Source organism: Coenobita brevimanus, chromosome 99, assembly GCF_032717465.1.
Source record: "Coenobita brevimanus isolate Jiangsu-jjx chromosome 99, ASM3271746v2, whole genome shotgun sequence".
NCBI lineage: Eukaryota > Metazoa > Arthropoda > Malacostraca > Decapoda > Coenobitidae > Coenobita > Coenobita brevimanus.
In genome coordinates this window covers 18,725,367-18,749,091 of record NC_137052.1, presented here as the reverse complement: position 1 = coordinate 18,749,091, position 23,725 = coordinate 18,725,367, and the positions used below count along the sequence as shown (strand labels likewise).

Genomic DNA, 23,725 nt, shown 5'->3' with positions numbered 1-23,725 from the left:
ACTGATCTGGTCCAAATCGGATAACAACTATCTGAGCTGACCCTGGCTGACGACCTTAACTTTGACCTATTGCTCACAAAATCGTTTTTCTTCATCCTTGGCTGATCCTCAATCATTCTGATAAGTCTGGTTCAAATCGAATTAAAACTTTGGGTTGTGGAGTTCAACATTTTACAATGCCCTGTGACCTTGACCTTTCACTGATCCCAAATCACATCCCTTCATCTTTCCCATAGCCTGAACCTTTCCACAAAGCTTAGCGTATATTAGATAAAAACCGTTCGTTTCCCTTGCCGTGAGACCTTGACCTTTGACCAACTGCTCATAAAAACAAAAGGAGAACCCCATTGGCTTTCCACCAAACTGGGACTGAATCAGATCAGCACTGATTTAATAACTTAGTTAACACACACACACACACACACACACACACACACACACACACACACACAGTCTTTCCACCAAACTGGGACTGAATCAGGTCAGCATTGATTTAACAACTTAGTTAACACACACACACACACACACACACACACACACACACACACACACACACTGGTCTACTACCCGCACGTGTAACAAATGCTGGTTAGAACACTTGCTCTGCTTAATGAAAGGGAACACACGTGCTTCGGGCGTTGGAAATAGAAATGATTGGCAACCACAGAACAGGGATACTTTTGTTATTATTCTCATTGTTGCTGTTGTTGTTGTCCCAGGCTAATATGAAACGTAAATCTGGTGGAGTACAGGCTGAAGTTACCCTTCTGCCGTCTACCATCCTCTTTTCGTGGGATGGGGAGGGAGCTGAGGGGCAGAGCCGAGTAGTAGGGCCGCCTCGTCGATATCAGTGACACCGCATGAAGGCGTCCCTCTCCAACATCGAATTCAGTCCACTACTGACTTTGTAGGCCTATTATCCAGAGTCTGTTCTTTATCACTATTTTCTTACATCTTTATCAACACTCCCACTTAGCCTTATACAGTGTCCAGGGAAATATGTGCCAAACTTGAGGAGGCTACTCTTGGGCTAATCTGGAGTAAAGAATGCTTTATCAACACAGGTCCATTTCTCAGCCTTTAAGAATTACTGATAACCTTACGAGTGAAAATAGTGTCCCTCAAAAATCACCCATTTCCCAAACCATCCCATATTTGATATTGTACATTGGTCCTATTTTTCGAGTTCTTGATTGGTTTCCTGGTGTTCATGTCTTTTCTCTAGTTATCTTTATGTAACTAGTGAAAAGGTAACAGCCCAAGGAAGGTGATTTATTCCAGCAAAGTCCAATATAATGCTTCAGTTTAGCTTTCTAAGGAGTTTCACACACAAGGTTGAAAGAAATTAATGTGGTGCTTCATTTTAATCAACCTCCATATGGTCCCGCATCTTTTTAGTAATGCTGGGTTAGTCTCTATGGAACTCACTGTTTAATATTCAAAATTTATTTCCGATCTGGAGGTACAATTCTGGAATTGTGATATTACTGTCCATTATTACTAAAAGGAAACAGTTTACAGTCTTTGTCTGTCGTCCCATACTTTATTATTCCTTTTGGTGCGTACGAACCTGGTGCTAGAATTAGGCTAGTGTTCTCGTTGGTTAAGGAGGTTCCCTAACACTTCTTCCTTACCGATTTATTCTCGGGTACGGCTGGTTAATGTAATTTTGCACGTCACTTATGCAGAGTATGGCGATATGAGATTGACTGAAGCAACGCACATAAGGGTGTTAAGGCGTAATAAGCAAAATAAGTCGCTCAGGAAGAGGTGATGGAAAGCTTCCTTATCCGACAAGAATACAGGCCCTAAATTTTAGTCCACACATTAAGGCGGGAGTGGTATTATATGAACCATGAACTCCAACCATGCCTTGGATTTAATCCCTTATGGGCCATATCCGGTTGGAGTGCCACTAGACCACCAGGTGTCCATTTGGTTATATGGTTACCACGCAGTGTACTAACTGGTGTCCAGGACTACAAGAAACCATTTTGCTTGATATTCAGCGCAGTTAGATGAAGGTACAACTATGTAAAGAGTGTGAATGTCAATAGGATAGTAATATATATACCATGGAGGCACACATGGAAATCATTAACACACCTATAACTACAGCAGGACAAGCCAACCACTGTCACAGCAAAAGCAGGTGCCATCCTCATAACAGACTGCAACATCCCTAAGTACCAAAGAACACAGTACGGCCCACATCCTGTTCGGTATCTGGAGATACTGCAGCGGCAAGTGTCCTAAAGACTATGGCACTCTGTCAGTAAGTGCTAAACCATTATAAGGACTAGGCCATCCGTGCATTATGGAAGGAGTCAGTACTCCATGAGAGACATTAAGTCAGACATATGGTCTGGGAAACATGAACAGTTGTCTGTTCCTGAGTGTACCCAACCATTCCCCTCCAATCGGAAACCAGCTTGGTCTGTGTCTAAATTGGCCAGAATTGTTGGGAATGGGGGCTTTATTCCTACCGTACAGTTCGTATAGACCTAACGGCAGGGCGATAATCTCAAACAAATAGAGACCTGACAGGTGCATGGTGAGACCCTGCAGTCCTTCATCTTATCACATACTCCTCTTAAATACGAGTACTCACACAAAAGCACCTACTGACCATCCCCTGCTGCCTGAGGCTTGGCAGACCCAGAAAGGTTGGAAGTAAGGATGGAGGACGACTTGAAAAATCCAATAGTGTAATTTGTTAGTGAAGCCTTGAGTACGTTTCCACCTTACTACGATATGGCAGAGTTATGGCATCAGTTATATTCTTCAGCTGCTGGACTGAAATGCGTCCTCTAACCTCACAATGCTCGGTGGTGACTCTAAGTACAGTAAGTAATGTACCAGCGTTTTATGGATGTCTTGACCACTTATGTACAGGGGCAAAAATACGTTTTGGGCTATGCAAATATCCTTTTGCATTTTTCATCTGATAATTTTACAAGGGCCATTGGGTTACTCCACAGGATTTTCAAGCAAAACGATAACAGTAGCTTACAAAACAATACCTAACTTTTTGAGGATTTAGAAAGGGATGTAACTCGCAGAGATGTCTCATGACCTACAGTACGAGTATGTGGAAAAAAATGAATGTAGTAGAGCAACAGACACTACTTTTAAATCCTAGTTCCTTAAGACAAGCTGAATAAACCTACCAACAGTGATTTTATCAACCATTAAAGACGACCCAGCAAGATGGGTGGGATTTGAGAAGCTGTTCAGATACTACAGTATATTCATGATAAGTCAGATCTGCAGAAAATTCATAAATCTGCTAATCTGAAGGTTTAAAAAGAGGCTAGTTAATTAGTGGATTTAGTTTAACGGACTCCAAATTACTCGTCATCCATCCAACTGGTGCAGGACACGCAGCTGCGGTCAGGGAGATACGGGATAGGTCATGTTACACCCCTTCGTCTCTTAGCCAGCAGATTCTTGTGTGTTGCAGGGACGGCTCTGTTTGCATTGCCAGTGCCTATCTTGCATTATTATCTACTTCTCCTAACCCTTGTCAAGGTTTATAGGGTCTGCTCTTTTACGTTCACAGATTGCAAGGTTGAATATCAAGAGTCAGTCAAATTATAAGGCGCCTCACACCAGCAGACTGAGTAATCCCCGCATCACACAAGACTGAAAACCGCAGTACATGGACCACCATGTACAATCCAGGCAGCATATATTAGCACTTTTCGAGAATTGCATAACCTTTATATAATTATTGGTGACCTGAAGAACTTTTATGCATGCTCTGAATGTGTATTAGTACCTAACATGAAGGGTACTCTTAATGAAGTAGGTAATCTTATGGGAGATGTTACTAAAAGAAATGAAGGTAAGTTGGCAAGTAGTGGATGACTGTGCTAGGGTAATAATGAATGAACGTAATTAGTAACCTGGGGGGCAATCAAGAATTTCGAAAACACATGAAGCCATCTTTGCCACTAAAATTTGGAAGAAATTTGGAAAGGCAAGATAAAAAGCAAAAACAAAGGTATGTTGTAAGCCATGCAGTAAGGCAGGTAATTTCTGGATGAAATGCAGAAAATATAAAACTAGGGATGCTAATGTAAAGCATGCATTTGAAAGTTAAAGCTGTCCGCAGGAGTCTATCCATGGACCCTGGTTCATAGGGCTGTACCAACCCTAAAACAAGGACCTATAGATTCTGTCAAGATCAATATTATAAAAGAATAACTACATAATGCACTAGAAGAGAACACTACCGTTTTAGCAGAGGCAATGACATCATGTATAAACGTGTTAATACTCACTCTCCAAATGCCCCATCAGGGGCATTCAAGACCTTCAAGCTGAAGGCCTATCAATATTCACAGCAGTCCTTTGTGCTTATATCTTCTTTGTCTCATTTACAGTATGAGGTTAAGGCACTCTGCAATTGCAAGGGTTCACACGAACACTGGAAAATAGCCAGTACAATAGTGTTACATTATATTGCAAACATACACAATTTTGGAAGATACTGGACACAACTGTAACTGACCAGTTACCAAAACAAAGGGAAGGAATCAAGGTCATTGTCATATTGGACCAACTACAGTCTCAAAGATATCTCCTGGCCGACCCTGAATTAATACACCGTCGCCATTTTCTCTCGCCACAGGGAGTGAACCCTATGAGAATCAGCACATGATTCGAAACATTCGCGACTGAAGAAGAGAGGGATGCGAAGGGATAGCCATGACTTATAGGTGGTGAGGTACAGGAGCGGGAGAAGGTCTACGTAAAGGGAGTAAGAAGGTTGGGAGAGGATTAAGGTATTATTTCTGCAGCTACAATGCAGAATTTAATATCAAAGAATATATTCCCAAGACAAAATATAATTTATGCGCAGATTCAACACCGATCAGCTTTTCGATGTCTACCTCAATAGTTAAAGGCTGAAGTGTGGTTAATGGTACATACAGAGGCAAAATTCACCATCACTAAAGTGCATGCCCGAAGACGTAGCCGAGGGCCTTGGGAAGCTGAGGCAGAATAAGAGTTTTCTGTCCATCCATTCAACTGTTTGCTAGTCAGTTCATTCATCCGCTCATCCGTCGTCAGTCATTTGAACTCGACAGAACGTCATTGTGGACCGATTTGGACGACTGAGGTGTCAAATAAATTCTCTTAAGCTGACAGTGCGCTCTCATTTTAGTGGCTGATATGCTTAGGTCAACCCCAAGGCCACAGTGACCAAAAAGGGTCAAGGTCATTGGGCAAACTTCTTGATTTACAAGAGAATAGGTATAAAACTGGTTAAATTGAAAGGGGCGTTCCAAATACAGTAATGTATGCCCTAATCACAACTTTGATACAACACACTTGAAACATGGAAAAAAAAGAAAAATGAATCTGTCACTTTGTCGCTGGGTCCCTAGCATGGCAAAACGCAGCTGACACTTTAAATGCTCTGTTGCCTATTGCACCTAAGAATGTAAGGTTTACCACTAACAAAATAATATATGAATCTTAGCTGCTTCATATAAAGTACCTATTAATGTAAAAATCGTTACTAACCCAGTGAAATACACCTACTAGTTACCTTATCTGCCCTGGTTGTAAGATTAATTATCATTAAAGGGAAATCTGATCTGTCCTCTGCTTTCATTTCCCTGTGTTATTAGTTTCTCCAGTTTGTTCGCCATGATGGGGTTGGGGGAAATAAAGGTTTACAGCTCATAATGTAGAGAACTGCACTGCGGCCATACGTTCAGTGCTCCACAGTAATGACAGTGTCTGAGCCTGCTTGGAAAGTCCCCATCTCTGGTTTCCTCCTTAGGTGCTGCAGCAACACCAAGGAAAACGAGAAACGGTTATTACCAAGGCATCATATTGTTCCCTCTTCCCCCAGGTAGCTCTAGAGAGACCTGGAAGATCACCAAATACAAAAATAGTTACCTTCTACCTAATCTCTCCATGATATTCCTCGCTGATTAGACCTGCAGACGAAAAAGTGTCTAGCTAGTAGCCTTTTCTGACGCTGTGCAGTGAATCACTGTCCAAATGCACAAACCGTGGGACTGTAATTATTTATCCTAGGGAATCTCAGTAAATCCCACTGAATACCATTCTTTCCCCTCGTTAGTAAATCTTCTACAAAGCAAAGTATCTCTTTCCACGACTCATCGGAGGTGAGATGTTCCCTTCACTCCACTAACTCGAAGTTGGAGGTTTCTTTGTAAAAGTTCAGTCTCAAATTCCTCAGGTGCTGTGTCAGCACCAAAGGATTAGAAACGATAGTGACTTAAGTACATGCAACCCCTTTTTTGTTTGTTTGCTACGAAATATGTGAATGTTGAAACCTAGAGCTCTCATTAAAAGTAACGAAGTTAACAACAATGACCAAGGACAAGAAAACACATAAATTTTACATAGTAAATTTACAAACAGAAAATTTGCATTGAGTAGCTTACAGCCTGGTCTTGTGTGGTTCTTTTTACACGATACAGGGATCAGCCTCTCCTACAACGTGCCTCCAATGACCTGAACCATGAAAGTAATAAAAATGGTGAAGGCGAGTACCTACGGTGGCAAATACGGTGTGCGGAAAGCAAGGACCGGCATCCAGTTCAGAGCATCAAGGGTGGTCTTACAGTACCAGTGGCCACTATCATTATCTTGCTCAATTATTATCGTGCCCTTGCCTTCCCTACACCTTGACCCAGAGGTGGCACACGGCACGTACTGGCCGGGTGGGGTACGTACAGTCGCGTACAGAAATATCGACCCACTTCATTACCATAAATAACGAGACAGTGAGCAGTGATTTTCGAAAGCAATTGATACGATTCGCAGAGACCAACAATCTTCCCAGAATATATGTTAGTTTCATAAGTGTTTGACTAAAACGTGGATCGATATTACTGTCCGCAACTGTACATTTGTGTGGTGGTGGTGTCCAGGAGCAGTGCTGGGGATGGAGTGGGGTTGCTACAGACAACATATTGAGCATTCACATCTACCCAGGACCCGCCTAGACATTACAGAGGCACAACCAACGCACGATCTCTGTAGCTCCAGGACCGTTGAAGAAGAAACACATCTGCATGCACAGAGAGCACAACGCCACTAAAAGTATTCAGGACAGCATCGCCAAAGAACTACTGCTGCAAAGTCAACTACTGTGAGAACACTATATATTTTTTTTACTCTAACTTGGCCAAAAATTGCCATTCCTCCATCTTGAATGCCAAGTTGTGGCAACAGCTTGACACTAGAATGATTCTAGTCATGAAGAAGTATTATGGAATGTATGTGGAGCTGTAGCATGGTCTTTTCCTGCCACTGAGCTATGTGGTATAAGCTGCAAAAGGACGAAAATCTGGGCCAAGTTAAGGTAAATGAACTCTAGGTAGAAGTGATGATGCAGAGGATTACTGTCACTAGACCTGCAGGTAAATACTGTAAAATGGGTCTGCAGGTATCCTAAATACTGTAACTAAGCCTGCTCTAATAGCCACTAAAACGTTGAGGACCGTAGATTTGGGCTAATGCTGCGGGTGAGGTGTCTAGCACAGTGGCTTACTCACTGAGAGCAGCTCAGGTACAAGGGGCTGAGAGAAACAGAAGCTCTGGTTCATACCTCACCCCCATGCGTCTGTCCTTCCTGACCCTCCTACCAGGGAAAATAACAGAACAATTGGCTCAACACCATCATCATCTAAAAGAAAACGATCAGCTTAAAATTCACAGTTTATATTTGCATCCCCTGGAGGCTGGAAAAATAAATTATGAGCCCTGTGCTGAGAGGAGAAGAAGAAGAAGAAGAAGAAGAAGAAGAAGACTTAATATTAGTGCCTATGGATTACACGAAGGTCATTACGACTTTTTTTTTCCCCTGTCCCGATTTCGCTGACACTATGACATACAACCATTAAGTTTACAGTCCAGGTTCCTATTTCAGATCTTGATACGAATAGGCTACGGTAAAGAAGATAGCAGGCCCGGACATTAAAAGCTTCGTGATGAGATTTCTTAATATCTTTTCCTTGTCGATTCATTCTACACATTAAATCTCAACATCCGCTTGCACGTTACTAATGCAAACTATATCGGTATTAAAGGGATATAAATAACACACAGGTTAGTCATGAGTTACATGCAAATAAATCGCTAAGGATATTACGAAATCTCCAGAATGCAGCAATACAGCTCAGACACAAATTGCTGACTGAAGGGAACCCAGGCTGACGAACCAAACAAACTGCAAGAGATAGTTTAATCCTTTTGAGACCGTGTTTTATTAACCCCTTCAATCCGAGGACATAATTCTTGGCATATTTTTGTCACTTCCACGCCATTTATTCAGCTTAAATATATATATATATATATATATATATATATATATATATATATATATATATATATATATATATATGGAAGAAGGAACCAAAGGCCAGAAGCTTAAGACAGACCAAGCGTACTGAAGGCGTTAAAGAAGCTGTATTTATCCTCATCATTTCGAAAAGCCACTCGAACTGAGAATAACAAGTCCTCGAACTTAAGGAGTTAAGGTCAAGTAGTACTGGGGTATCTGTTTTTAAGAGACTATGATAAGGATAGTACAACAGAAGTCTACCTGCCACCTACCAATCCCTCCAATTCAACCTGCCAGGAAAAAGTGAGAATGACCATCATGCTATGGAGAAAAACTGTTATAGAAGAATTAATGAAAAGGAATGAAAGGAAAAAATATTAGAAATTAGAATAATCTGAAAAAAGGAAAGCGCAGTTGAATGTCACACTTCGAAGTAAAATTTTCCTTCCTGATGGTCGGAAGGAGGCTATACTGTAACTCCCACTGAGATGAGTCTGTTCTATCTACTGTATTCATAGCCAGACGCTTAATCCCGTGAGGAGTGGCCACAAACAAATCGACTCCATGTCACCCTGTCCCCTGCCATTACGCTGCCCTCCCCCCAACTCACACACCACTCTCTCAAATACCTCTCCATCCCTCCATCTCATCCTCGGTTAGTTCCACCTTTTTTTTTGTGTGTGTGTGTGTGTGCTGAGAATCTTATGGTGTTTGAATTTAAGGGAGTATGCCTACAACCCTAAAAACAGAAGTTATGAGAATCAGCGGGAATTTTGGAATGTAATGTATATTTAACTGTCATGAAACACCTTCAAGAATCATTTTAGAAAAAAATCTAAGGAACAGTCATCTTGAAATTACATTTACCGTATTTATTATGCAGTAAACATGTGTGTATTAAACAAACTAAGTTCTAAATGCCTAAAACAAAATTTGTTAAGGAATAACTTTTGACAAAAACTTATAAAAAGAGAATGGTCTTCAAATCTCAGTTTTTGTCATAGTTAGCATACTGTAGGTTTTTAATATCTTGCGTTCTGTATTTTTAGGTGCTCCCATTTTCCTTCTACGGAATTTGACTAGGTTCTTGTGGGATCTTTGTTCTCTCCACCCCAGTTATGTTACAGAAGAACCCTCTATAATCTGCATGGAGGACAACAAGAATCAAGTCATAATTTTTGTTATTCAGCTGTGAGCATTTTTAACAGGGGATCTGGAGTTAGGGACTTGACAAAATAATTTTCAGATATTAATACTGTGTCCCAGTCATCAAAATCACCTTGCAGCTATGCTCAAGAAGAAATGTTTAGCTTCATTTGACAGAAAACGCCTGACAGTTGAGTATGGGTATCACTGAGTGCCAGATCCGGGGATAAATTCGTACATGAAATTCTTATTTCACCAGACATAAAGCATTGGTATAAATAATAAGCTCAAACAGTGTACGTCAGCATTACTCAGAACTGTTATGATAAGATTACAGTTTTTCAGAAACCCAGCGTCTGGCACTTAAGCTTTTCAAAAAACCAAAGGTTACACAGACTGACCTACGATGTCACTCAGTCGCTTTTGTCTTTCGCTCATGTGGCAATACTGCAAGGCATTATACCAGAAGTGTACGTTGTGTCTTGCAACAGATGTTAATGTATCTCTTGGACAATGGACTCAAAGCATTATTTCCATCAGAGAAACAAAATTATGAACGATTTGGACTAACAAGGTCAGTGTGGGGTTTTCAATCTACTTAAAAAAAAAAAACAAATTTCACATACGCACTGGGAACAGATATCACACTCTCAGATCAATTGTGGGTTTCAGACAATCGTCAGAATTGTTAACAAAATTTCATGTTTAACACTGCAAAAGGGTTTCAGGTAATATTATTGTATATCTAATTCAAAACTCATACGTAAATGGTTGGGAAGGTGCTTACAATTATCTAATCTTGAATATGTTTTTACCAGGGCTATCTAACATTTGGATGACTTTCAGAGAGCAGAGATGTATAATACAGTGATAATACGTCTGATGGGAAATGTAAAACTGAGCAACGCTATCAGACACATCACTTACAAGGGAAGACAAACGTGCTAGAAAGATGCAGGAACTGCAGGGTCGTCACTAAGGGGCGTCACTAAAGTTGATAAAGTCCATGGGCGTGAAACAAGACTTTCAGGGCCCTAATATGGGGCATCCTTTAATTCCCTAAAGTCAACGGGAGTAAAGCATCTTGTTTCCGAAAAATCGAATGAGCGACAGAAAAAAAAAAAAAAGTTTCTCTGGAACTCTGCTATCCAGCCATCCATATTCCGAACAGTGTACAGACTGTCTGCAGAGAGATACATCACACAGAGCAAAGACCAACTGATAAGAGGGGAAGAAAGGAACCATCACAATTTTTAAAGTTACAACAGAGGACTACAAAACGGTCTGTAGAGACTCTGAAATCTTCCAAATAACTGACAATTACGGGGATTCATAAGGTACCTTGGCAAGTGCACGATCAGTGCACCTCGCTTATATGTTGATGTCCAGACTCCCACTAAGAGGAGGCTCCTCGCACCACATGACCCTTCTTGCCTCCCTTTGTGTTAGTGGTTCATTATTTCAGTCTTTTGCCAAGATAAAAAGGGACTAAATGAAAGTACCTCCTTCTAGACCTGTCACACTTAAATATTTGCATCTAATGTTCAACATTCAAATATGACATCAGGTTTCACCTCTGTAAACAAACAGCAAAACAGTGCAGCCCCAAGCCACAGCAGGAGACTGTATGAAACACAGTCTCTCAGAAAACACAAACAGTACCACAAAAAGTTTCTGTATCAAGATCATAGCTCTTAAATAATTTTCTGTAACACTTCCAGACGCCCCTGATTGCTGGATAATGCTTTCTGATAGAACCACCCCCTTCGTTTACTACTCCTCCCCCCTATCATCATCATCATTATTATCCATTAGGAGAGATACCATCCCACACCCACTCTGTGGAAGACGGGGGGGGGGGAGATGAATGAATGACAGTCATCAACCTCCACGATGTCTTGCAACATCTCATTCACAAACAGTTCCAAAAATTCATTGATTACATCTGGAAAACACCACTCACTAGTTCCGGGTCAAACTTTTCAAGATGAATATCGCTCAAGACAACTTTATAAAATTAACTTTGCCACCTCCCACGGTAATGGATGCAAGATTCAACATCTTAGTCTATTGTGAAGACTGGTTCTTCACAGGGAAGACAAGGGATGAATGCAAGCACATGATCAGAATGACAATCACAACGAAAGAACAGTGAGGTTTCTAATTAGCTAAGACAAGTCCATCGTCATTCCATAGCAAATAATTCTGTGGCATGGCTTCACCCCAAGACTCGATAAGGATGATTCCAGCTTTTCAAGAGAATAAGGTAACTTCAAATTGCCTACACCTCTAGCCATGTCACTCCAACGCAACGCAAAACCTTGACAGAACTCATAAATTTTGCTTCAGACTGTAAGCTACTCCTCCAGTTGCTGATAACGTGAGGAAAACAAAACTTTTCGTGTGGAGAAAGGGTCAGATAGGGTGTACTTCTTCCCTGTCCCATCTCCCGTTCCCTCTGCTGGTGGGCCTCCGGAAATCTTTGGACCACCTCACCCAGGATTCTACCGAGTCCCAGACTACCTCTACACTATAAGGCAGACGGTTGTGTTTGGTCAGTTAAGTATAGTATTCCTTGTCATTTATATGCCCTGTCTTACCCAGCTACCTACCTGAAGACATACCCTTTTCTCAGGGGTATAACAGGGACACTTGTGAAGATTATGTCACAACTTGGTGAGACGATGATATGTGTCATTGTAGCTATGGGATTTGTCCACGAATGTCGTTATAATAAGTCTGTGTCACTACCTGAAGGGCTATAACTCCCTAATGAAGAATAAAAAAAAAAGGAACACATACTGAAAATACTGCACCGTTATTTAGTTTCATAATGAACATAACATAAAAGAAATAACTCCGACAAAGCTGTCTGAAATTAGACATCAAGATTTCTACCTCATCGTGCAAAATTACTTCTACTAATATTTACATTATTTATCTTAGCAGGTGATTCCGTAAATCAGCAGCTGAAACCAAGAGAAGTGTTGGAAGCAAGATCCTAAATGTTTCATGGAAAAAGAAAAGCACATTTCTGCAAAAGATCAAAACAAAAAGAGGTTGCCTTTATGGTTAACATGTGGACCGTGCCATTCCTTGACTCATGCATTTATTATGTTAGAGGGATAATCAACCAAATCAGCCTGTAAAAGTACTGCAAAAAATCACAATGCTTCCTTAAAAGTAAATGCAAATCACAATGCCTCCATAACAATAAATGCAAAAAAAAAAAAAAAAATCACAATGCCTCCATAAAGGTAAATGTAAAATCATAATGCTTCCATGAAAATTAATGCAAATCATAATGCTTCCATAAAACAATTGCAAATCACAATGCCTCCATTCCCATGAAAACAACTCAGGGAAAACCAACTCCACACTGCAACCAGCATCAGCATCATGAGGCATCATCGTCAACACTACGTCTGCAGTAAAACAAGGGAGATGGCAAGTCCTACGGTATAAAAACAATAGTGTTAAAGTATGCTGGTTTCTGAAACTCAGTCAACACAACACGCCCTGTTAGGAGAGATGCTGCCAATGGAAGAAAGAATTACAAAGAAAAATAACAAAAGAATTACAAAGAAAAATAACGAAAGGGATGCAAAGAAAAATGACGAAAGGATTACAAAGAAAAATAAAGAAAGAATTAGAAAGAAAAATAAAGAAATGATTACAAAGAAAAATAGGGAAAGAAAAAAAAAAAACAGGGCTGTATCCATACGCTGCTGGCTTTACCACGCTAGAGCATGGTTAGTGGAAGGGTTTCAACATATTAGGCATTCCACTAGGATAAAGAGCGCCACTGTTCATCATTCATCATGCAATCCAGGGCAGCTCCATCTGGAGCGCAGAGGCCCGAGCTTAAATTACTCATTTCAGATTTTGAAGGCGAGATGGACCACTTGCTCGCCCCATTTCCACATTACGTAAGCAATAAACCCCAACCAGCCCTCGGTAGTAGATCCTTATGAATATATCCGGTCTTAACAGAGATAAATTAAAGCGACTTATTATTTGAGGAAAGATTACATGACTTCTGTTGGCCATGACCACGGTAGGTGACGCAAAAGCTGTAAGTACTCACAACGTGTCCCGCAAGATATGTGAGAGATATCCGGAGGCTATTCTTTGGCAAATTTTAAAAAAGGGTTAGATTAACATGGGTCCAGTTGTAAGAACTACAGTTACTAAAGACTTCATGGGCGAAATTGGTCTTCCTCATAATTTACTCATAGGGTCATAAGTAACTGTGGCTACGTTGATTAGTAACTGGAGCTATGTTGATATTGCATTTTAAAGACTAACCTCCCACAGTCTCTCACATATATTGTGGGGCACTTGTATATTCTTGGCAATTCTGAAAGTCTTACAATTGGTATTTATATATATTTTTTGTCTAAAAGCTCCGATTAAACCATCATTTTATACATTCACTTACGTTATTAATCAACTTTTTGGTCTTTGGCATCTCTTTTTGCCCTGAAACTGACTCACATTCTCTCTCTCTCTCTCTCTCTCTCTCTCTCTCTCTCTCTGGAGTGAGACGCCATCACGTGGTGGCGCCAATATAACCAGGTAGCGGAACTGCCCGATTATATACACGTCCCCGAACTCGTTCCCATCCGATAGAAGGAGGGTGGACTGCGGAAGAAGGGCACCTCAGACCTGCAGTCCACCAGGTTCACATTCAGACAAGCTTGGGGTTTTAAGTACAACAACAACAACTATTACTACTGCTACTACTACTAATACTACCACTACAGTTGATTTTACATAATCCATAAGCACATACCTGAGTTTGGAGGCGGGTGAGACCTCTTATCCACAAGATCTGGCCTGGGCGTCTGGTGTCCTTCCCCTCCAAGTCTGTCCTGTCCTCGCTCACCATCTCCACGATTGGATCCGTTGGAGGCTCTTCAGAACCCCACCTGCAACGTCCAGCCCAGCATGATAAGCCATGTATTCTTAGTACCACAGGAGACTTTGTAGCACTGTTCCCATTGCGATAATTCTGTATATTACACCTGAACATTCTCTTGTATGTTATTTATATTCTTTTAATGTACACATAGTTGGCATAAAGAACACACAAATATACAACCGGAGGTGTAATAAACAGAATACATCACTCAATAAGCGTTAAGAAATCGCCAATCATTTAAAGCACGACCCTGCCCATTCACGTACCGGAAGGGCCTTATTATGAAAACTGTGAGAGCAAAGGTGTGGATGAGCATAAAAATTTTGACGATAATTTCTGAAACATACCTGGTCTTTCTAATCGTTGCTACCTGCACTCTGTATTATGGGATGCAGGCTAATTACATCTATACTATTCTTACTCTAAGTTGGCCCAAATTTTCGTTCCCTGCAACATATTTCACGTAGGACAGTGGCAGTAAAAGACCTTGCTACGGTTCTACATCCTTTCCATAGCACTTTTTCGTGACTAGCAGCATATGCAAGTGATAATCTAAGCTTTAGAGGGAAACCAACATATATTTAACAAGAGAGAAAAGCTTTAGAAGGAACTAACTTAAATTTAAATGGAGAGAAAAGTTTTGGAGGGAAACTATCCTATACTTAACACGAAAGAAAAGCTTTGGAGGGAAACTAACCTATTTTTCCACAACAGTTCAGCCAAAAGTTCAGTCTACTTACGAGAACACCTTCTTGGGCAGCTTCTGTGTGGGAATGCACGTGATAACCTGGCCCCACAGCAGCACTCCAAGGCCGAAAAGGATGCACCACAGCCACAGCTCAATAGTAAGGGCCTGTGTCGAGAATGCTTGCCCACCGAATTGTACTATTATAATCTGCAAAGAGAAACTTACTGGTCATACAACATAGTGATAAAATTAAGAAATACTTTCGATTTATCTTACAGTTTACCTGAATCAGATAAGAGGCAACGGGACTCTAGACTTGTAGTTACTAAAGTCTATCTATCTATCTACAGCCAGACGCCACAATCCAGTAAGGGGTGGCCGTTTGGCTTTGAGTTAATAGTTTTACAGGTAGGGGCACTAATCCTCCGTCAACCCACTTGTTGACACGTAGAGAACACAAATGAATTGGTTATATTGTTACTACCCAACGCTGTACATGGTTTCTTGATTTACAGGAAACCATTTGGCTTGTCACTCAATGGAAAGCCACCTGAAAATGAAGGAAGAGTAATAAAAAGTGACGGGAAAGCTGGAAGAAATAGGAAGAGAGGAGGGTAGACAGAAAAAGAATGATAAAGTTGAAGGAAGTAGGCAGCACTACATCAAGGGAGTGGATGATGGTCGCCACCACCTACCACTTAGATAATGAAGTGATGAATGACAAGAGGTAATTACGAGCCTCACCTGGCTTGCGAAGGTGCTCAGCCAAATGCAGTAAAATATAGGGTTGCTGAATACTCCCTGGAACACATTGCGCTGTCCATGGATTTTACGAGCATTGATTTCGTTGAAGAGCGTCATCATTACGAAGGTGTTGAAGACGATGGTGAAGTGCTGGGAAGGAGGATCTCTTATCTTGGCATATCGACCGGAATCAATGTCTAAGAATGTGTCACCTGTGAATGCAAAGTCCTATGTAAATCAGGTATCACTACACCATGATATTTTTTTAACTGGTAATAATGAAATACAAAAATAAAATGTTAGAGTGTTTGAGAGAGGCGAAAGAAATGGATTATGAGCTAGAGAGAGAGAGAGAGAGAGAGAGAGAGGATCATCCAAAAGTGGTAGTAAACATTAGCCTCTTCACCCGAGCACTGAATAAAATACGCTTGCAGTAACCAGAATAAAATATGAAATCCACTATCTCAGTAAAGGAGTAAGGGAGATAATTTTTTTCTTATTTAATTTAACGGCAGCAGGAATAAAATACAAATGTCATAATCACAATGAAAGGGGTTAAATTCCCTATTAGGGGGACTGTTAAACTAGCAAACAACAATTCTCTTTAGATATCAAAAAGGGAGGACATGTTAAACTTCTGCTCACCATAAAATAACAAAAGGAATATAACGATGATCATGTAAACAGCTTGGCCCAGTATGTTCTTCATCATGGTACGCGAAATGAGAGGCTTCGTGCGACCATAGGGCTTCCGCTGTAGAAGGTCTGGAGTTGGCGCCTCTGTTGCTAACGCCAATGACGCCAGTGTGTCCATAATCAGGTTCACCCACAGCATTTGCACAGCCTGAGAAAATTATCAGATAAATACCAATGCACAAATGTTTATTTAAGTTACATACAGTACGGGTATATCCACAACCAAGTATCTCTGACCAGTGTGCAGTTTTCTCTGACCAAGGCATGCGCATTCTGACAATGAGCCATCCCTTCCTATACCAGTACACTTTCAATTTGCTCCGTTTCATACATGCCTCCCATGCACATGGATTCAAGTTAATAAAAAAAATATATCCACTACACTGTCCTGTTCTTTAATTTCCTTCATGGCTTCCCCCTTCCTTTCACTCACTCTGCTTCTAATTTTTATACTTTCCTTCCCTGCTTCTAATATGTATACCTTCCTTACGATTCTCTCATCGCTCATTCTCTCCATACGACCATACACTCATAACACACCCTGGGTAAGTCTTTCATCATACTGCAGCTAGTTTCCTACCTCTTTCCTTACTATGTCATTTTTTTTCTCTTAGACCAGCTAACGTCACTTCAAACACGTCCATCGTTTTCTGATTCCTTACGTCAGTATAGGTCCTTTCTAGCTCGTATGGTTCATTTTATTCATGTTCCCGATCAGTTCGGGACTACTGGAGTCACTTCATATCACTTCAAAACCTTTCAAATCACTATAGATCAAGAGGCTGAATTTGGTCAGCACAGACAGATTAAGGTCAAGCTAGAAAAGGTAAAAGCCAAATTCATCCCAGTTAAGGGAATGGTTTAAATAGTGCACATTTTGAAAGAAATGAAGAATAATTGCTGCATAATTCATTACGGCCTCGACGACGTCAAAAATATATGATGAACTAGTTCATATTTGTGGGGAATGTGGTGACGGTGGAGTGGACAGAGAAGTGAACTGAGACTGTCTCCTCTCTTCATCTTCTTTCTCTACATTAATTACTACATCCTAGGATATTACTATTTCGCTTTCATTTCTCAATCGGTTTTTCCTATGTGTAAATATAAAAAAACTTTGCGAAGGCGAGCTTACCTTGAGAGGGCTATCATTGATGGCACACGCACCAACAAATGCTACAACAACAGCGACAACGTTAACTGTCAACTGGAACTGCAGAAACTTGGCGATAGAATCATACACATTGCGACCCCACATCACGGCTTTCACAATGGACGAGAAATTATCATCTGTAAGGATGATGTCTGACGCTTCCTTTGCTACATCTGTGCCTGCAATACCCTGAAAAAAAAAAAAATAAGAACAATGATTTAATGATGAGAAAAAAATGCAAGCGGTATATCCAACAGGAAGACCTGTTTTTATTTTACCAACCATGAAGGCTTGTCAGTTAGGCTAAAACCATAAAAAGAAGGAACTGAAAAACATGCAGTGCTTCTTCCTTTCAATAACTTGTGTATGCCTGTTTTGGATCATGTTTTACCTGTCTATACTAACGAAAGGCAATATATTTCCATTTTTCTTCTAGTGATCTGAACAAAGTAATTACAACTCCAAAAGGGCAAGTCCAAACTCCCTGGCTCCCTCTCCCTCCCCTCTGGATCCACCTCTAGATGTCAGGTTCTCTCTAGTAGAATTAGATACAACATTTTAAAAGCTGACGGCAAAAGTTAGGACGTACACATACATATAAGTAGGATATACAGGCGTGCTTCTCTTGACCTCCCCACAACCATGTTGTAAGTTTCTTGGCACAGAGAGATTAAACACATTTTTTTTTCTATTTAATCGAAGCAAGGTTCAATGATAGTTAAAAGGAGTGAATGGTAAACAAAGCCATTGAAAAAGAAAGAAAAATAAAAAGATCGAGTGACAGCCAGAGCTATATGTGTACTGCACCAGTGTACTAGAGAGGGAAGCCTTCAAGTGGTGGCAACAATATGCCCGGGTGTGAAGCTGCCTGGTTATACGAACGTCCCTCACTCCCCTTCCTATCCCTAAAAGGAAGATGTTGGACTGCAGAAGATGGCCAGTTTTGGTCCGCAGTCCACCAGGTTTATGTTCAGATGAGGTTAGGGTTCCAGCTACTACTACTACCACCACCAATGAATTCTTACCATAGCAAAGCCAACATCAGCCATCTTGAGAGCAGGTCCATCATTGGTGCCATCTCCTGTGACCGCCACCACCTCCCTGTTGGTGCTGAGTTCACTGTTGATGATGCCCTTCACCAGTGTGTATTTGTCAGTGGGCGAGGACCGGGCCAGCACTCGCAGGTTCACCCACACCGTGTCCATCAGGCGCTGCTGGACCTGTATTGGGATCATCATCATCATCTTTTCCGTTATCATCACCCTCTATGATGTCCTATAATTAATTTGTTCCCTCCTGAAAACCTCTCACCAGGGGACACTGCTGCAGAACTGTCTGCGGAATACTTAATCATTCGTTGTTACCTCTTTCTCTTCTGCTCCTTCTGTCACTCTGTAACTTTCCCTTCTCTTATCACGGATGTTTAACTCTGTGTCTTCATCGTATATGGTCATTTTCTCTCAACAACAGAGTACTGGAGTTTGGAATCAAGAGGCTGCATGGGAACACGGGTAGGTATTGAATTCTATGCGAGACAGGATAGTGATGCCTAGTCTTTGAGATAAACTTTGATTCTTAATAGTCTCTAATTATGCATTTGTAAAATCTGTGATTAGATTTATGGCTGTAAGTTTCTAGGGTGCAAACGTTGCTAAGAGACAAAGAAATTAACACCTTATTATGCAGGTTGAATATAAAATGTGATCAATATACTCGATAGCTTACCTTCCCAGATGCATCCCTAATTCTTTTGTTGAACTCCTTCCCCTCCAAGATAAGGGTTTTGTCACCCTGGCGCAGGATACCACACTTGGTTGCAATGGAGCGAGCAGTGTTTATGTTGTCTCCCGTCACCATGCGTACAGTGATGCCCGCCCTCTGGCACGTCCGTATAGCGTCAGGCACCTCGGGTCTCACTGGATCCTCAATGCCAAGCACACATAGGCAGGTTAAGTTATTAATGATGCTGTCCTCATCATCCCAGTCAGGTTCATTCTCAAAGGACACCTGTGGGAAGAGCAGCCAACGATGAAGAGAGTAGGGAATGGAGAGAGTAAAGTGTAATTTTTTAATGCAGAAAAAAAAAGAGAACCCATCACCTGGAACCTTCAAAACTTAACACAGATTTTTAGGACAACGGTCGCCTACAACAGCAATTATTGAACAACCAAAATGGAAATCTTAAATCTTACACTGTCAAAAAGCTTCGTATGTCCAGTACAACAACAAAGGTTTCATTGAAAGCTCTAAAAGAGAATGATGAAGAGCCTGAGAGGAATGTAACAAGGTCACCAGTAGAGCATCTCTGATGGAACTATACTGGCGGCCAGAGAGAAGACTATGAAAGAAAAAATGCCTTAAAATCTTCCTGATATGGGCAGATTCAAAGTCGTTACATATACAAGATATTAAAGAATCTAGACGATAGTTAGAGGGTTGGTAGTGGTCACCCTTCTTCAGGACAAGCTGAATGAATGCAAACTTCCGCAAGAACGAAGGGCACAAGTTAACATATAAAGGTGAAAGAGTTCGCCTAGGCAGGGTGATGCATGTCTGACGTCTTTATTTATTTAATTATTTATTTATTTTTAAACTATGGTAATTTTTCACAGGAGATTTTATCTGGTGCGAATTGTGTCATCGGTGTGCGGGCAGGGGCGGGAAAAATGTGTTACACCACCATACCTGATTGGCATCGGCTTTTCCTCGAACAAAGTCTCTATAAGCCACTGATATTGTGCGAAGACCATTGGACGCCATGGGTTCGATCACTTCTTTAACCACACGATCCTGCATGGCTTTTGAGAAGTTCTCCAGCTGGCCATCCTTGCCATGAATGAAGGAACACCTGGGAAGAGAAAACGTTACTTGACTTATATATCATCATCATCATTATCATCATCGTCACTAAAACTACCATCATCATCATCATCATCATCACTAAAACTACCATCATCATCATCATCACTAAAACTACCATTATCATCATCATCATCATCACTAAAACTACCATGATCAACACCATCATCATCACTAAAACTCCCATCATTATCATCATCATCATCATCACTAAAACTACCATCATCATTATCATCATCACTAAAACTACTATCGTCATTATCATCATCATCATTATCCCAGTCTCTTTTTTTAGCCAAGGATAGGGTGAAGTAGTGTCAAAAAAAAAAAAAAAAAAAAAAAAAAAAAAAGGAAAACCAACAAAGTCTGGTCAGTTAATGGGCCACACACTCGCTGACTCATCATTATAGCCCAAGGCATCCTGAATCACCTCATATTTTTTCAGAACAATTTTCGAAGCAAGAAAGAAAATGCATTCAACAACACATTTTTTCGTGGTAATTTCCTAGGCATGATAGAAAATAGCATCCAACAACATTTCCTTTTCATGACAAGTTTTGAGGCAAGAAAAAATATCCAACAATACTCACTTTTTCATGACAGTTTTCGAAGCCAGAAAGAAAATAACAACCAACAATGCTTACTTTTTCATGACAATTTCGGAGGCACCTTTTGTGAAGACGCGGTATCCACCATCCTTGGGAATAACCGTGGACATGGACTTGCGAGCTGAGTTGAAGGTGTAGACACGATGGAAGGACTCCTCTGACACCTCGTCCCTGATGGCCTGGTAACTCTTGCCCAGGTCCAGCACAAACCCCAGCAGCGCACACTCTGTCTTGTTTCCCACCTGCACCAAACCAAGAAGGCTTTATAATAATCTGTTCTTGTAATTTTAGAAGGCTTTATAACACTAATCTTCCAACTTATACATTCTGTCTTGTTTCCCACCTGCACCAAACCAAGAAGGCTTTATTATAATCTGTTCTTATTATTTTTAGAAGGCTTTATAACACTAATCTTCCAACTTATACATTCTGTCTTGTTCCCCACCTGCACCGAACCAGGCAAGCTTTGTAATATTTTGTTTTTTGTTATTTTAGGAGGCTATATAGTATCTTTTTCCTATGTGATGTGTTTTGCCTACTACATCTTAGTATCTGATGCTGCAAGGACCAACAACTCAAACACACACACACACACACACACACACACACACACACACACACACACACACACAGTCTTTTTCCTAACATAGATCTTAGCAGGATATCTAACATCCTTCCTAAGCTATATATTTCCTTTGATACAACTTATTAATCCTTGACAATATGACTGTTTTTTTAAATATCGACGAAGATTACATAAAAAGATCCTAAAAGACAATATTAATGTTTCATATGCAGAAATAAGTTGGTATGAAAAAGATGTTAGGATAAGTCTAATCTTGCTTCCCTCCTGGACCGGGCCACAAAAGCTTTATCATGCATATCTTAGGAATACTAACCAGCAAAGGAAAGTGAAAAATTTTGAAATATAAGGCCAACTTTGTCCCTCAGTGTCTACACCTGTTCTGATGCCCTCATAACCACTGACCTGTTTTGGTAGATCGCCTGGAGTATCTCCCGGCATGACCCGCGTGGTGTATGCAGAGTTTATGCTGATGGCGCGGACAAGGAGATCAGCCACGTACTGGGGTAGAGACGTGTATCTGGGGGTGATCTTGTAGTGTTCCCCGCATAGGTAGGACTGTACCACTGTCATGCGGTTTGTGGTCAGCGTTCCTGTCTTGTCTGAGCAGATGGCCGTGGCGTTACCCATGGTCTCGCAGGCATCCAGGTGACGCACTAAGTTGTTGTCCTTCATCATTTTCTGTAAGACCAAAGTTGCTTGAGAGTTCGTTCAGGAGGGAGTGGACAGGGTTAATCAAGAGGTGTAGGGGAGGTGAGTTTACCCTTTTAACCGTCAACCCCTTGAATGCGATGACTTATTTACTGGCTTACTTAGTCATCCTCCAAAGACAATTTTATTCAGCTTCTGGGAGACATCAAGTAATGACGAGATTAATGAAAGGATTTCGAAAATTCTGAAGGATTAATGAGAGCTATAACTAACTCTTCAATTTCTAAAAGTCTAAGGGATTAATGGAGGCTATATCTAACTCCATTTCTAAAAGTCTAAGGGATTAATGAAGGCTGTATCTAACCCTTCATTTCCAAAAGTCTCTCCCACACTGAATAAAGGATAAAATAAAGATGCACCATCGGAATGAAGGGATTCAAGCCTATACTGATATCCACAACGCCTGCACAAAGGAGTCTTGGCACTGTATTGGAACTGCTGATGTGTGTCTGGTGCTAACAAAATTGTTGCAGTGAACGGGGTGCAAAGCGAGACTACTGACAGATACCGGTACTTATTTATCCATGATAATGATTTGCAGGTACTTTTTAAGAAGTTCAGCAATAGTCTGCATTACACTCACTCTGTTATCTTGTTTTTTCCTTGGAGGGAACAATATTTCGGGCTTCTGGCCTTTGGTTCCTTCTTCCTTGCATTGAAAAAAAAAAAAAAAAAAAAAAAAAACTACGGTAATACAAATATCTCATTTTTCGGGGCTCATTTCCTTCCCCAGTTCTGACATACCATTAATATGATATTCCTGGGGTTTATAGGTCAACTAGACTACACTAAAGATAACCTGCAGGCCCTATGTCTCCCGTGTGAAAAAATATATTCTCCTTAATACCGATATTAATACAAGAAATCAATGTAATATATCAAAAAGAAGCCCACAATCAAATTTCAGCTCCACTTATCATATGTATGATGCTGGTGGTCATAATATCTCCACTCTCTGCCCTAGACCTTCCCAGCCTCTCAAACTTCAACTGTCAGGTTATCCTCACTCTCATCACTTTGTCCTAAAACAGAGCCATCCGTGTTACCTACCTTACCGCTACTTACATATCAAACAGATTTTTGCCTTACATTATTAATTCTGAGTCATCTGAATGGTCTATAACAGGGTTGAGGTGGAAGATATTACTGGGGAGAGCCCATCTAGGGTGAACGTACATCCTCCCACCTGTCTTTGGCAAGCAGTGAATAAGTCGAGTGTAAGGGGAATAGAGACTGCCAGAGGAGGCTGCCAGAGGTGACAGGCTAAATCCACACCTA

General features: G+C 40.8%; 1 protein-coding gene across 2 annotated transcripts in view; it reads right to left on the bottom strand.

Annotated features, from left to right (window-relative positions):
• LOC145414374 (plasma membrane calcium-transporting ATPase 3-like) overlaps positions 1–23,725 on the bottom strand; it is a 92,313-nt gene that overhangs the window by 5,330 nt on the left and 63,258 nt on the right. Inside the window, exons 6-16 of one of the 2 annotated variants that reach the window (XM_080283907.1) lie at positions 22,142–22,417; positions 21,190–21,395; positions 20,372–20,534; positions 19,412–19,693; positions 18,712–18,906; positions 17,669–17,875; positions 16,483–16,681; positions 15,838–16,049; positions 15,146–15,300; positions 14,277–14,412; positions 8,525–8,625 (exon numbers count right to left, since the gene is read on the bottom strand). In XM_080283907.1, coding sequence (XP_080140033.1) covers positions 8,593–8,625; positions 14,277–14,412; positions 15,146–15,300; positions 15,838–16,049; positions 16,483–16,681; positions 17,669–17,875; positions 18,712–18,906; positions 19,412–19,693; positions 20,372–20,534; positions 21,190–21,395; positions 22,142–22,417 — 2,064 coding nt within the window. In that variant the 3' untranslated portion in view covers positions 8,525–8,592. Of the gene's footprint in view, positions 1–8,524; positions 8,626–14,276; positions 14,413–15,145; positions 15,301–15,837; positions 16,050–16,482; positions 16,682–17,668; positions 17,876–18,711; positions 18,907–19,411; positions 19,694–20,371; positions 20,535–21,189; positions 21,396–22,141; positions 22,418–23,725 lie in introns of those variants that run through there. The other variant, XM_080283909.1, reaches the window with a different exon arrangement.